Source organism: Xenopus laevis, chromosome 9_10L (assembly GCF_017654675.1).
Source record: "Xenopus laevis strain J_2021 chromosome 9_10L, Xenopus_laevis_v10.1, whole genome shotgun sequence".
In the NCBI taxonomy this organism is placed as follows: domain Eukaryota; kingdom Metazoa; phylum Chordata; class Amphibia; order Anura; family Pipidae; genus Xenopus; species Xenopus laevis.
The window spans coordinates 34,030,351-34,044,023 of NC_054387.1; the positions used below are offsets into that span (position 1 = coordinate 34,030,351).

The 13,673-nt window shown below is 39.9% G+C and overlaps 1 protein-coding gene across 3 annotated transcripts in view; it reads right to left on the reverse strand.

Moving 5' to 3' along the window:
• Positions 1 to 613: 613 nt before the first annotated feature.
• Positions 614 to 13,673, reverse strand: part of ezh1.L (enhancer of zeste 1 polycomb repressive complex 2 subunit L homeolog) — a 39,805-nt gene continuing 26,745 nt past the window's right edge. For all 3 annotated transcript variants that reach the window (XM_018235146.2, XM_041577354.1, XM_018235147.2), the window contains exons 16-22: positions 9,732 to 9,857; positions 8,521 to 8,699; positions 7,716 to 7,811; positions 7,105 to 7,186; positions 6,691 to 6,771; positions 2,050 to 2,134; positions 614 to 932 (exon numbers count right to left, since the gene is read on the reverse strand). In XM_018235146.2, the coding sequence (XP_018090635.1) occupies positions 872 to 932; positions 2,050 to 2,134; positions 6,691 to 6,771; positions 7,105 to 7,186; positions 7,716 to 7,811; positions 8,521 to 8,699; positions 9,732 to 9,857 (710 nt within the window). In that variant the 3' untranslated portion in view covers positions 614 to 871. The remainder of the gene's footprint in view (positions 933 to 2,049; positions 2,135 to 6,690; positions 6,772 to 7,104; positions 7,187 to 7,715; positions 7,812 to 8,520; positions 8,700 to 9,731; positions 9,858 to 13,673) is intronic.

Sequence of the window (13,673 nt, forward strand, 5' to 3'; positions counted from 1 at the left end):
TCAGCAACCTGCTTCATCTGACTTCCTTAATAGTTCACCTTCTCTGTTCAATGTATTTTTGGGGGGATTGTGAGGCTTATACACATGGACACAGGTGATGTCAACATACAGAAGTAGCCTTAAAATGATGGTCAGAGTAACTTAGCAACAATGAGCTTACCGTTTCTGGTAACTGCATTCCCTACCTCCTGTTTTTATTTACCAGCTATTGCCTAACATGTATCTGTGATCAGTGCTACAATCTGACATTTAGCCTCATGTACGATCCTAGGATTTCGGACCCAGAATAATAGAAGATTAGCAACAGACAGACAAGAAGTTGTTTTTACAGCACAAAGGTAGAAGTATTGGTGTGCAGAGAGTAGACAAGTTGTTTTACAGCACAAAGGTCGACGTATTGGTGTGCAGAGAGTTCTTTTCACTACAATCTAGTGTCAGACTCGGGTGTCAGTCCCAAAGTGACTAGCACAAACTTTTAGATCATGGGTCCACTCTTCAAAAGAGTTTTTTCTTTGTCTACTCTTATAAATAGTCCCTCTCTTTTCTGATCACTTTTTTTCTTGTTTGTTTTCCCTTTTTTTCTCTCAGGTCTTTTTTAGCCTTATTTTTTCTCTCATTCATTCTCTACTTCGCTGCATTTCTTCTCTCTGCTACATTAAGCGGGATTCACACTGGTAATGGTACAGCAGAGCAAATGGTTAAGCAAACATAAGAGCTCACTGATGCCTGGCATCATCAGGAATTTTTCTGGCATCCAACCCCAATGCATTCAAAGGGAATTGCAAAGAAAAAAATAGAATGAGGCAACAACAAACAGCATCTTCACAAGTTGCAGTGACGAAGTCCAGGAAACAATAAAGTGTTGATAACATTACAAGATGTCAGTCTCTCGTTCAATGCCCACATATTTCAGGGCATCAGCTTGACTGTATCTGCAAAAGAAATCAGGCAAATATAATACACTTCTTAAACAGCCACTATTCTCTAGTGATGTACATAACACACAAACCTACTAGAGAACCTGGAGGCTAGTGTGTGCGCCATCCTATCCTGTGCCTTCTCAAACCCACAGGCTGAAAAAGGACATGAAGACCCAAGCCTCGCCCCCTAAGCTAACACCAGAGAATATATCAGAAAAGGTGGGCTCTAGAAACACTATCCAACCAGTAAGGAGGCAAGCTACCTGGAATCCAACTCTAGTGCACAATTGTAAATGTATGTGTGCTGTAGCTGGGCAATAACCCAAGCCAGACCCAAACTTTAAGTAGATGTCAATTTTTTTAGTCTTTAAGGAGACATATAGGATAAATGAAAAAAAAAAACAACATAATTTTGTAGGCAATTATAATATATGGTGTTGCTTTTATATGGTGCTAAAATTAATATTATCTTAAAAAATATCTAAAAATCGCCCCTTTATTAGTGCTCCCTATAGATGTTCACTGGACCCTGTCTGTGTTTCAAATGAGGGGTGGGCGTGTCATAACGGTCCCTACCAGAAGCACAGTAGGAGGGGGACTGCCAATCACAGCCCTGCAGTCACACAAGCATAGACAAGCTTCAGTTCCCTACCAGGTCCTGCTTGCTGCTGATTGGTTCCTGTCCTACAGTGCAGTGAGCTGAGAGCAGCCGGCTCCCCTGCACAGCCTGGGAATTCAGGGAGCAGGAAGTGGAAGGGAGGGATTATTAGGGTTTTTGCAGAAATATTCAATACATCAGCCTGAAACACTACTTTTTTAAGCACAATTCGTCGAGTATAATGCACTGGTACGTTCTTATTTTTTACAGAAAATGTCTCCTTTAACCCAAAGGAAAACATGGGGGTTACAGGCTGGTCAACACATCCAACTGAAGAACCCAATTGAAATGATGTTGTGACCATGCATATGCTACAGCTTTGAGAAAACAATGAGTTTTGTATCTGCATATAAAACACCAAACATTAATAACCAAGCTATAGGATACCAGGTGGGGGGCTTGAATTTAAATGGGGGAAGGCTACATCAATATACTGTACATTTAATTCCATTAAACATAGCACCATTTTACCTGTAATCAAAGAACAATTCTTCTCCTGCTTGTATTGTTCTATTAGCAAAGATTCCAATCCGATGGTCTCCATTCACCATAACCACTTAAAATGATAAGAAAAGCTGTATTCAGTTTTACATTATTTGCCTAGATTGCAGCCGATCTACTTGTTGCCTAAAATAAGTATTATTCTGAGCTTTCATGAAAGGAATACCTTGACCATCAGTGGTGCAAGTTTCCTGTTTAAAAAAAGTCAGTATAGGACTGACTATGAAGAAGGCGTTTTGTGTTTGTTTGCAAGATGTTACATGGTGCGGCTGCAGAAACTGCTAATCCATCCAGTTCACCAAGTTAATCCTTCCTAACATCTAGCAGATCTAGAGGAACGTGGCAAAACTCCACCCAAAGCCTCTCCAATTTGCCTCACAGGAGAAAAATAATTCTGCTTAACTGCAAAAGGGCAATGGGACCTGTCCCTGAATCAACTTTCTACAAACAGTTAAGCTGGCCATAGATGTTGAGATTTTTAAAAGATCAGATCCTGATCGTGAGACCAATATCTTCTCAGAACGATCGTACGATCGTACGAATTTACCATCAACTAAAAAGACCAATTTGCCAGGAAAACAAAGGGGAGCTGCCTGCTTGGCCCTGCAAATATAGAGAGATTGCACTGGGGCCGACAAAGATTTTTTGACCTGGCCGATCAATTTCCCGACAGATGTCGGCCGAAAAATCGTAAGATGTACGATCGTTCGAATACCACTAACCGCACGATAATTTCGAAGGATTGGTCGGACTTCCCTAAAATCGGTCGTTCGGCAAGAAGAATCGTCGCGTCTATGGGGACCTTTAGGGGCAGTTTTATCAAAATCTACTAACTTAAACAAAAAAAAAACGAAACAAAATATTCCAGTGCGCTTTTTTGTAGAAAAAACAGTTGCATGCCAGCGAGAATATCAATGTCCAATTTTTTCAATGGGGCTGAAATTTCAAATGTTTTCATAAACTGGGGAAAAATTCCCATTGACTTCGATATAACCTCACAGCTTTTAGTTGCCGAGTTTTTGTCTGATGATTTTAGTGTTTTATCCTATAATAAATTGACTATTCGAGGTCTCTGAAAATACTTATTAATTTATTTTTTGAATCAAGAAAAACCCCAGCATGATTTCTGATAAATCAGTGCCTTAGGGTAGGACTACACGGATGTTTTCGGCATGATCCGGCGCGCTGCAACAAAACGCACGCAACGGAAATAAGGTAAGGGATAGAAATGTTGGATGAAGTCGCAGCGTTGATCCGACGCGACACAACTGTCGGATGCAGAGTGATGGCTTGGGCATGCATGGCTGCCAGTGGCACTGGGACACTAGTGTTTATCCATGATGTGACACAGGACAGAAGCAGCCGAATTAATTCTGAGGTGTTCAGAGACACTGTCTGCTCAAATCCAGCTAAATGCAGTCAAACTGTGGGAGGCGTTTCATAATACAGATGGACAATGACACAAAACATACAGCCAAAGCAACCCAGGAGTTTATTAAAGCAAAGAGGTGGAATATTCTTGAATGGCCAAGTCAGTGACCTGATCTGAACCCAATTGAGTTGCATTTCACTTGTTGAAGACTAAACTTCGGACAGAAAGGCCCACAAACAAACAGCTACTGAAAGCGGATGCACTAAAGTCCTGGCAGAGCATTAAAAAGGAGGAAACCCAGAATCTGGTGAAGTCCATGAGTTCAAGACTTCAGACTGTTATTGCCAGCAAAGGGTTTTCAACCAAGTGTTAGAAATGAACATTTTATTTACAGTTTTTTAATTTGTCTAATTACTTTTGAGCCCCTGAAATAAGGTGATTATGTTAAAAAAAGGCTTTAGCTCCTCACATTTTTATGCAATCTTTTTGTTCAACCCACTAAATTAAAGCTGAAAGTCTGCAGTTCAACTACATCTGAGTTGTTTCATTTAAAATTCATTGTGGTAATGTACAGAACCAAAATTAGAAAAAAGTTGTCTCTTTCCAAGAGCAAAAAAACGTTGTTGCAAAGCAAAACCTTTGTGGTTCAGTAAAAGTGTTGTGTTGAGGTGGGTAAAAAAAGACGTGCTTTTAAGGCTTTCAAGTTAGCTGGGACAGCCAAAATATTTATAAGGTACAAGGAGGAAAATAAATCTTGCAATCGATATGGAAAAGGATATTGCAGCACACAGTAAAACGAATCGTTATTTTTTAAATATGTAAATAGTAAAAAAATGAAGCAGCAAAGGGTGGGACCCATAATATCAGTGGGGGAGGGGGTCAGCTGAGAACAAAAAAAAGGTGAGATTCTGAACTGTTATCTGAACTAATTCTAGTAATACAACTAATGATGCACGGTTCACACATGAGGAAATTCAAAAGAGACTAGAACATGTTAAGATAAACAAAGGTCCGGGGCCGGATGGTATTCATCCAGGGTACTTAGCGAGTTTAGCTCTGTGATTGCCAAACCTCTTTACTTAATTAAGAGACTGGCAAATTGCTAATGTTGTGCCGCTATTCAAAAAGGGGTCCTGTTCTCAGCCTCAAAATTATGGGCCAGTTAGTCTGACGGCAGTGGTAGGAAAGCTTTTTGAAGGGTTAATAAAGGATAAGACACTGGACTTCATTGCAAATCATAATACTGTGAGTTTGTGCCAGCATGGTTTTATACATAATAAATCTTTCCAGACTAACTTAAATTATTTTTATGAGAAGGTGAGCAGGGACCTCGATTCTGGGATGGCAGTGGATGTGATTTACTTAGAATTTGCTAAAGCATTTGATACAGTGCCACAAAGAAGGTTACTGGTTAAATTAAGGAATGTTGGCCTGGAACATAGTATTTGTACCTGGATAGAGAACTGGCTAAAAGATAGACTACAAAGAGTGGTGGTAAATGGAACATTTTCTAATTGGACCAGTGTTGTTAGTGGAGTACCGCAGGGCTCTGTACTTGTTCCCTTGCTTTTCTACTTGTTTATTAATGACATGGAGGTGGGCATTGAAAGTGCTGTTGTGATGGCTGATTCTGTTAATGCCTTTAAGAGTGGCTTGGATAATTTCTTGGATAGACATAATATCAAAGGCTATTGTGATACTACTCTATAGTAAGTATAGATATGGGTATATAGAATTTATGTGAAAGTAGGGAGGGGTGTGTGTATGGATCCTGGGTTTCATTTGGAGGGGTTGAACTTGATGGTCTTTTGTCTTTTTCAACCCGATTTAACTATATATGCAACTATGTTCTAATTATGCATGTAATTTTTGCATGCAAAAAACCCTGGTATGAACACAGTTTTCACACAGACTACCATCCTGAATTTCTACTTTCTCTTTCCTCCAAAATGCTTGTCTTTATTCAACTTGTCCATCTCTCCTTTAGTGATATCTATACATGGTGCTCTTCAGTTCACTTTCACCCATAACACTGGCCAATAACATTTTTTTAAATCTCTTTGCAACCAGTGCAAAGCATCACTTTCGGGTATTCTGTACTCTAGTAACATTTATAACACTGCCCATGATTTGAACCTTATCCTTCTAATAGCTCTTTTAATTAAGATTTTTGTGTTACTATCTTCTCGCTCCCACTCCCTACTGATGATCTTCAAGCACACCCTATCTCTAGGTAAACTGACTGAGTTACCCGGATTTCACTAACATATTTGCCAATTAACTGCCAGATCTACTTCTCTACTTCAGGTATCTCTGCTGGGGTACAAGCCAAGGTCACAGATTGTTACTAAAACTTCCCAAAACCATTTGTTTTCATTTCTCCAAAAAAACCTATATTTCACACACATTCTCTCTTTTACAAGCATAGTTATAACCCTCACAAATCTTGTTGCTTTCATCCATCCTTCTCTCATCCACTCACATTCTCTTTCTTTTCCAGCTGGCTACCAATGCTTGATCGCCAACCAGCGGCTAACAAGCACCATGTTGCTCACCAACCCCTTGGATGTTGCTCTCAGTGGCCTCAAAGCAGGTTCTTATTTTTCAATTCCCAGTTTGGAGGCATGAATTCCCTGCCATAGCCTATGAAGACTAGGGATGCACCGAATCCACTATATATATATATATATATTATTCGGCCGAACCCTCGAATCCTTTGTGAAAGATTCGGCGAATACTGAACTGAATCCGAATCGCATATGCAAATCAGCAAAGGGGAGGGAAAAAGAGAGCCGATTACAAAGTGCCCGGCTAAATTTTTTTTCTACTTCCTTGTTTTGTGACGAAAAGTCACACGATTTTAAGGATTCTGATTCGGTTTGGCCAGGCAGAAGGATTCAGCGGAATCCGAATCCTGCTGAAAATGGCCGAATCCTGGCCGAATCCCAAAAGTGCATCCTTAATGAAGACCCACATGTTTCAGGATGCTTATCTAACAAACCCTTCTCTCTAGCAAATTTATGTGTCAGATGTTTCTCATCTTTGGTTTGTAAGCTCTTGTGAACAGCAATTTCTCTCCAGTTGCAATGTTTTTGTTGTAATATTATTATAAATCCTTGTATAACTTGCTGGTGCTGTATGAATGATGACAATAATATAATAATATAATATGAGACAGAAGCAACATTATTTTGCCATAACTGACATGGATCCTGAGTGTAAGACAATGCTTGACATACCTTTTGCATAACAATTTGGATTAACAGAGTGATTTGCAAACCGGATTTTGTTTCCTTTACGTGTAGCGTCAACAACAAAATCTAGAAAAAAGAGAGAACATTAATAGGATTAATAATAGCATTTAAAAAAAAGTCATACACATCATTATACAGTATGAGGATTTCCCAGGTGCTGCATTATTAGATGCTAATGGGAAACTATATAATTTATACATAACCAATTCTTCGCTTAAAGTTGCCTCACGAGGAAAAAAGAAGATTTGTCACTGGGCAACTATTCTCCCTGAATCTGCACGTGTACCACCACCCTAAAGAGTCAAGTAGGCACTTGATAAAGGTTAGGCCCATGACACATAAGGGACGATTTAAGGAGACCCTGGACACACGTGCTAGAAGACAAAATAAACGATTTACCATTGTTGAGGTTAAAAAGAAAACTGGACATATATCTGTCATAAACTTTTCCTCTTCGATCTGCTTCGTCTTGAGAGATCAGCTAAAAATATAAGTAGACATGACATAAATACTGTGCAAGAAAACTCCAGCTATATATTTGTATATCTGAAGGTCACCATAGCATGGTACACCCTGTTGTTCACAATCCCTTTTATGTTGCAAGGGATACACCTAAAAGCCTATCAAAATTCCAATTTGTGCAATGTTAGAGTTTTATTCTACTTGCTTGACCCAGAATAGTCATTTTAAGTGGGTATGGGTTTCATTGCATCACAGTGAAATCACTTATTGTTGTATTTAAATGGGGTTTTACAAATCTGAAGTTACACACCCAGAAGGGTGATCTAATGAAGTTGTGGATAATAATGGGCTGCTTTAATCTTCTAGTCACCAGCTCAAAATCTACTGGTACATCATAATCTACCTTGAGGAAACCTTAGTGTACATTCCATGGAGGCACCTGCAAGAGTATACTGAGAGTGATGCACGGGTAAACAGCATGCTCATGATACATTCTGGCCTTCAAAAGAAACATGATTTGAGTATTTAATAAAAACATGAGCACTGACCTCACCACAATACTCAGAGATGAATTCATTCTTCTGGACAGACTCTTTAATGAAGGTCCCCCACCCAGCAACATCTGACGGTGCTAACAGCAAATGCTAGAAGAGGCAGAAAGAATAATTATTTAGAAAGCATATGGCAACCCACTTTGAGGAAATTGAATAATGCACATTTTTAATAGGGGTACTCCCTCTCTCCCTCCTGGTTTACTGTATCACTGGTGTATCATATAGTACAGTCTCGTGTACAGTGTGACCTTCCTCTTCTAAGCCCAGGGTGTAGCATATGCACTGTGCCTAACTCTGGTCATAGGTGCTGTTGAGCATGAGCAGTGATTCAGGATTACAAGGGGAGAAGGGTCATACTGGAGGAAAACAAAGCATGTGAAGGTTCAACCGTGGCTCTGATTAAAGGGACAGTATAACCCCTTGTTTAATACACAGAGCATGTACTGAACATACTTTTTGTATATTATTATTAACATGTTTTTATAGAGCGCCAATATTTTGTGCAGCGCTGATGGGTTTAATTAAGAAATTTGTGTTTTTTGTTATTTAAAGGGCAATTTGATGCTACTCTAAGGGGCTGATTTATCAATGTTTAAATTTGGGGGCTAAATGCAATTTGAGTTTTTTTTTGCTCCAAAACTCACGACAACGTTATGAACAAAAGTCATAATCTGGCCTTTGGCCAGTGATCAAGAATGTAGTGCCAAATAGAACTTCACAACAAAAACAACTTTGGAAATAATACTTCCCCTTGTGTGAATATTCACTTTCCTCCTTAGCAAATGGAGCCATAACATACCTTCTTCAGTCCCCTCTGGATGCTACAGTTTTTGCAGGACACCACCTTAGAATCCCAGTGCTCCGATGCGCCGCATGTCAGACACAGATCTGGATCACATTCTCGTACAGCAAGGTAACATGGACACTGCTTGGTGTTACACTGGGTTTTGCAACGGCATCCTGGGAATCGGTTCTGACCTATCAAAGAAATTGTTATTTACAGTTTGACAGCAAAAGGTACATTGTTTACCTTCATAAGTATTATTGGTACTTAAATGCATGGTTTCTAAAGCAAAACAATAAGACCATTCAGTTGGGCATAGGTAGAAAATGCGCACAAACACTATTTGAACTTTCAAAAATAATCATAAAGGTACTTTTTTTTATTAATGCAGACATATCTAATATCCCACAGACTGAAAGGAAACCATGATACTGTTATTTCCTCGCATCCTTAAAGGGGAAGGAAACCTAGTCGGCGCAAACCCCCCACCCGTTTGTTGCCCCTCCTCCCCCCTGGCCTACCCGTCCCGCTGGGCAAATGCCCCTAACTTGTTACTCACCCTTCTGCGCAGGTCCAGTCAGTTCACAGACGACATCTTCTTCCTGCTGTGAACAGCGTTTTGGCGCATGCGCAGTAGGATCATTTCGCCGGTACGGATCTACTGCGCATGCGCCAAAAGTCACGCGCATGCGCAGTAGATCGTAACGCCGAAATGATCCTACTGCGCATGCGCCGTTCACAGCAGGAAGAAGATCGCGTGGAAGAAGATGTCGTCTGTGAACTCCCTGGACTGGACCTGCGCAGAAGGGTGAGTAACAAGTTAGGGGCATTTGCCCAGCGGGACGGGTAGGCCAGGGGGGAGGAGGGAGGGTGGGCAACAAACGGGAGGGGGGGTGGGGGGTTTGCGCCGACTAATTTTCCTTCCCCTGTGCAATGTGATGCAACCCCTCCCTCACCTTGTCCATTGGGGAGTGATGGATTCTGGAACATGAATTCCCTCTGCTTTCAATATAGGGTGGTATAAAGTTTCTCTGGAAAACAGAGGGACTTCAAGGTGAGAAGTTGCATAACACTGTAAAAATGATTTATATGAGTATCATGGTTTCATGATTTCCTTTTTACAAAAGCCCAGCAGAATGAGATAATGTCAAAAAAGGGTGTCAAATAAAGACTTTAAGACAAAGATAGGCCGTTCCGTCGTCAATAGCTGGTAGTCTCCTACTTACAATCTGGGTTGCACTGGCAGAACTTTTCACAGAAGTTCTGAGTCATGATGCAGGGGCATGTGCTGTCACATGGGTGATCCGGGTGGTCACAAGGCTGGTAATTGTACACTTGATTTGCAGAATTATCTGATGAGTGGCAGAATGAATTTTACAATTAGTAATGCCAAAGTCATGGTTTCCAAAAAATTTCAACCAATGCAAACTCCCTTAAAATGTAAAGGAAAACTTAAGATGCGTTGAACAGGAACAGGATTGTTTACAAGTAAATATTTGCCCTTCTTTAGAAATGCACTTTTTTTAGAACAATTATTGAATATCCTGACCTATCTTATGTGCAATGCTTGTGTTGCAGTTGAATCCTAAGCCTGAAATTATGATTAAACCGACACAGTCTAACAAATATTTGACCATAAACAACGTGGTACTGAGGCTGGGTCTATACAGAGCAGAAGTTGTCTTGGCGTTTACAAGATGATAGGCAGGTATATTTGTTCAGTGCAGATCCCATACACCGAGGAAAAGGTCTGCCATAGAATGAAAATAGTGTTATCCACCACCATGCCCTACCATAAAACAAACATAACATTAATAACATTATACTAAAGGTAAACACACAAAGCATGTTGTGCAAACTAACAAAAGTTGGCTGAAAACAAAATGTAACACATTTTTAAAAAGGATTTGTGTCACTGTGAGTAAAGTAGTACACAACTCCAAAGCACCTACAACTCGGGAGTCAAAAATATATATACACAAGCTGAAATATGTAAACACAAGCTGAAAAGTTGTTGGTGGACTTTGGAGTTGTGTTATCTTAGCCAGCACATTTTAGTTGATGATGTGATACTTTGTGTTTATGAATAACAGATGTAAACGGATTGGTGATCACCAAGATCTAACAACTATAACTGCCGGCACATATATATATGTCACTAGCGTCAGCATTCTAAGCTAAGGTTATGAATAAAGAATTGCTCAGTTCATCAAATCCAGACTGGAATAATACAAGAAAGCAACTGATAAATGCACTTTTAAGAGGGAATATTCCCACCATTTTGCAGTGTAGTACTTACAGTTCTGGCACCCAGTTCTGGCTGATTAAATCTGCAAGGAAGCCCATGATTGTATAAGTATCCCAGGGTGCCACATCCCTAAGTTAACATAAAGACATGATTTATAATGGTTAATATGTATGGAGGTGTGGGTAAGAGCAAAGATTGTCCAGTTCCAATGTAAGCAAAAACGTTCTTAAAACCGATATTGCTGTTATACTGGCTCATCATTTTCCACAGTGGGCAACTGTTCTTTTCCATCCTAACACAGCGGTTGAAAAGAAGACAAACAGCCATTAAGATACAATTAACCTCAATCCAGAGAACCAAATTCCTCCTTGATATCTATGTCTATTTTTTCCACCCAAGACCATGTTGAAACTGCAACCTTCTTCACCCCTGCACTAAATCTAACCACTGATGTCTCCCCTCTCTTTGGTTCTTTCCAGCCACTTTTAATCCAATTCAATATGCCACAATATTCTTCATAGATCTCTAGACCTTCTTTCACCACCTTTAAGACCATCTCCTCTTTCATACAAGATAAAATGTCAATGCTGCTTGCACCTGCTCCCATTACACTGCCTAACACCGCTGGTCTCCACCTTAATTTATAGCTTCCATTATTTCCATTCTTTACTTTGCTTTGTTCACTGCAATTCATAAAGACCCTTTGTCTGACACAATAAGCCCTTGGAATTCAACCTATGTTTGAAATAACTCACAATGCATACAAAAATAAAACAGATATTTTCCATCATTTAACCATATTCTTGATGTTGTAAAACACAACTGATTTTTGAAAGCTCCCTAACCTATGAGTAGGCCAATAAAAAACATGCTAAGTTTTATGGAGATTCCTAATGTAACTTGATAGAAAAGCCACAGGAGTGCAAAGATGGATTTCCAATGAAACATGCTAGAAATTAAGCCATGAGGCATGTTAAATGCCACAACACGCACCAAAACGTATATTTTGTTAACATAGTTGTTAGCTGAAGTTAAAGCATCTTCACAAAACTGGGTGAATGTCCAGGTACAATTAGGTACTAATCAAGGTTAATTATCCATAATAATCTATAAAATTGGGGTTGCACACTCACAAAGAACCATTAAAAACAAAGGTGGTATACAAAAAAACATTTCTTTATGTAGAATCAATATAACACTCACTACAATGCTGAGTCAAAAAAGCATAAATTTAGTAAAGTATTTATACTCTACATACCACCCATGTATATGTAATGCAAAAAATGATGACAAGGAGCGGATACACCTACCAAAAAATGAGAATAGCTCCAACATTTTGGGATAGCAGCGTTTGTCAAGGGGATTTAATACACTGCAATACAAGCCCCCACAGTCAGCAGCTTTATCTTCTTCGTAAGGACTACTTCGTTGATTGTCATGCCATAAAGTTTTTATAGCACAGGCCTGCAGGTATACAGCTCAACTCAAAAATGTACTTGCTTTTCCTGGTTTTATCTCCTCAAAATACTGTATAGATATAAGATCTTCTCTAAAGGGAACCGATTCCTAAAGTTTGGCCCTGTCTCCTAGGTTGACGCTAGATTTACAATGGCAAGCACTGTGATTTACTCATCATGCCAATCCAAACTGGCACCTATTGTGGTCTTTGTTTTCTGTAAATAAGAATCCTGGTGTCAGATGAAACCCAAAGATAACTTGGAAGTTTAGCCATTGGATAAGGAACTAGACCAGCATGTTAACTGGGAGAGGACAGAGATCCATCCTAGACAGCCCTCAATTGTTTGTTGGCTGTGTGGCAGTATTATGAAGGGTAGAGTATTTACCATTCCTACAATGTATTTATCATTCTTTGTACTGTGCAGTTTAGCGCCTATAATTTTTGGAATCTCTGCTGCCAAGTGCTGGTTAATAGAACCCTAATCTCATGTAAGACATTTTTAAGAGTTGATTGGCTTGCTGCTAGTGTAGGAATAACTGTCACAGTATAGATAAGCCTATATTGTAACCAGTTATATATACTGCCAATACAGTCTTAGGCTTCTGTGCAGATTTAATCAGTCTTGTCTTCTTCAGAACTTCAATGATTGAACCATGTGTTGTATCTGAATCACCAGTAAAATTGTCTTCTCCCAAAAATGTATTCAGTATCACCTGTATAATGCAGATTAAGATCTGATGGACTGGACTGTTCTTTATTAATAACTGTAACTCAGACTGATGAATAATGAACTTATATACCTGTATCTGTAAGATAAAGTGACTGGGCCACAGGTTTTCCTCTAAATCATTCCATCTATACATCCCAAATATATTGTGCAATTGTGCACACATTTCTCTTATAAGGGCTCTTACACACGGCCGTTCCGACCTGCGCTCCCCTGCGTTCCGTTTGTTGGCGTTCAGCCGCAGGGGAGCGCAGGAATAGACGCAAGTAATGATTTGAAATGGGGCTGTACTCACTCAGGCGCGTGTAGGCGCCGAACGCAGGTTCAGACGCAACATGCTGCATTTTTCCTGCGTTCGGCGCCTACACGCGCCTGAGTGAGTACAGCCCCATTTCAAATCATTACTTGCGTCTATTCCTGCGCTCCCCTGCGGCTGAACGCCAACAAACGGAACGCAGGGGAGCGCAGGTCGGAACGGCCGTGTGTAAGAGCCCTAAAGATGGTATTATATAAATATCTCAAGCTATCTCAAGTACTGTATACGTGTGAGAGTATTTACCTGTGTGGACATACACGCATGTGTATATAGAGTGATTCCTGCAATGATTTGCAAGCTGTACACAGAACATGTGATTGCTCCCATAGTTTGTGATATACACTACATAGCCAAAAGGTATTCAGCCACTGTCTAAAAACATGCACTACTGAGTTCAAGCAATTTCAGCACAAGAATG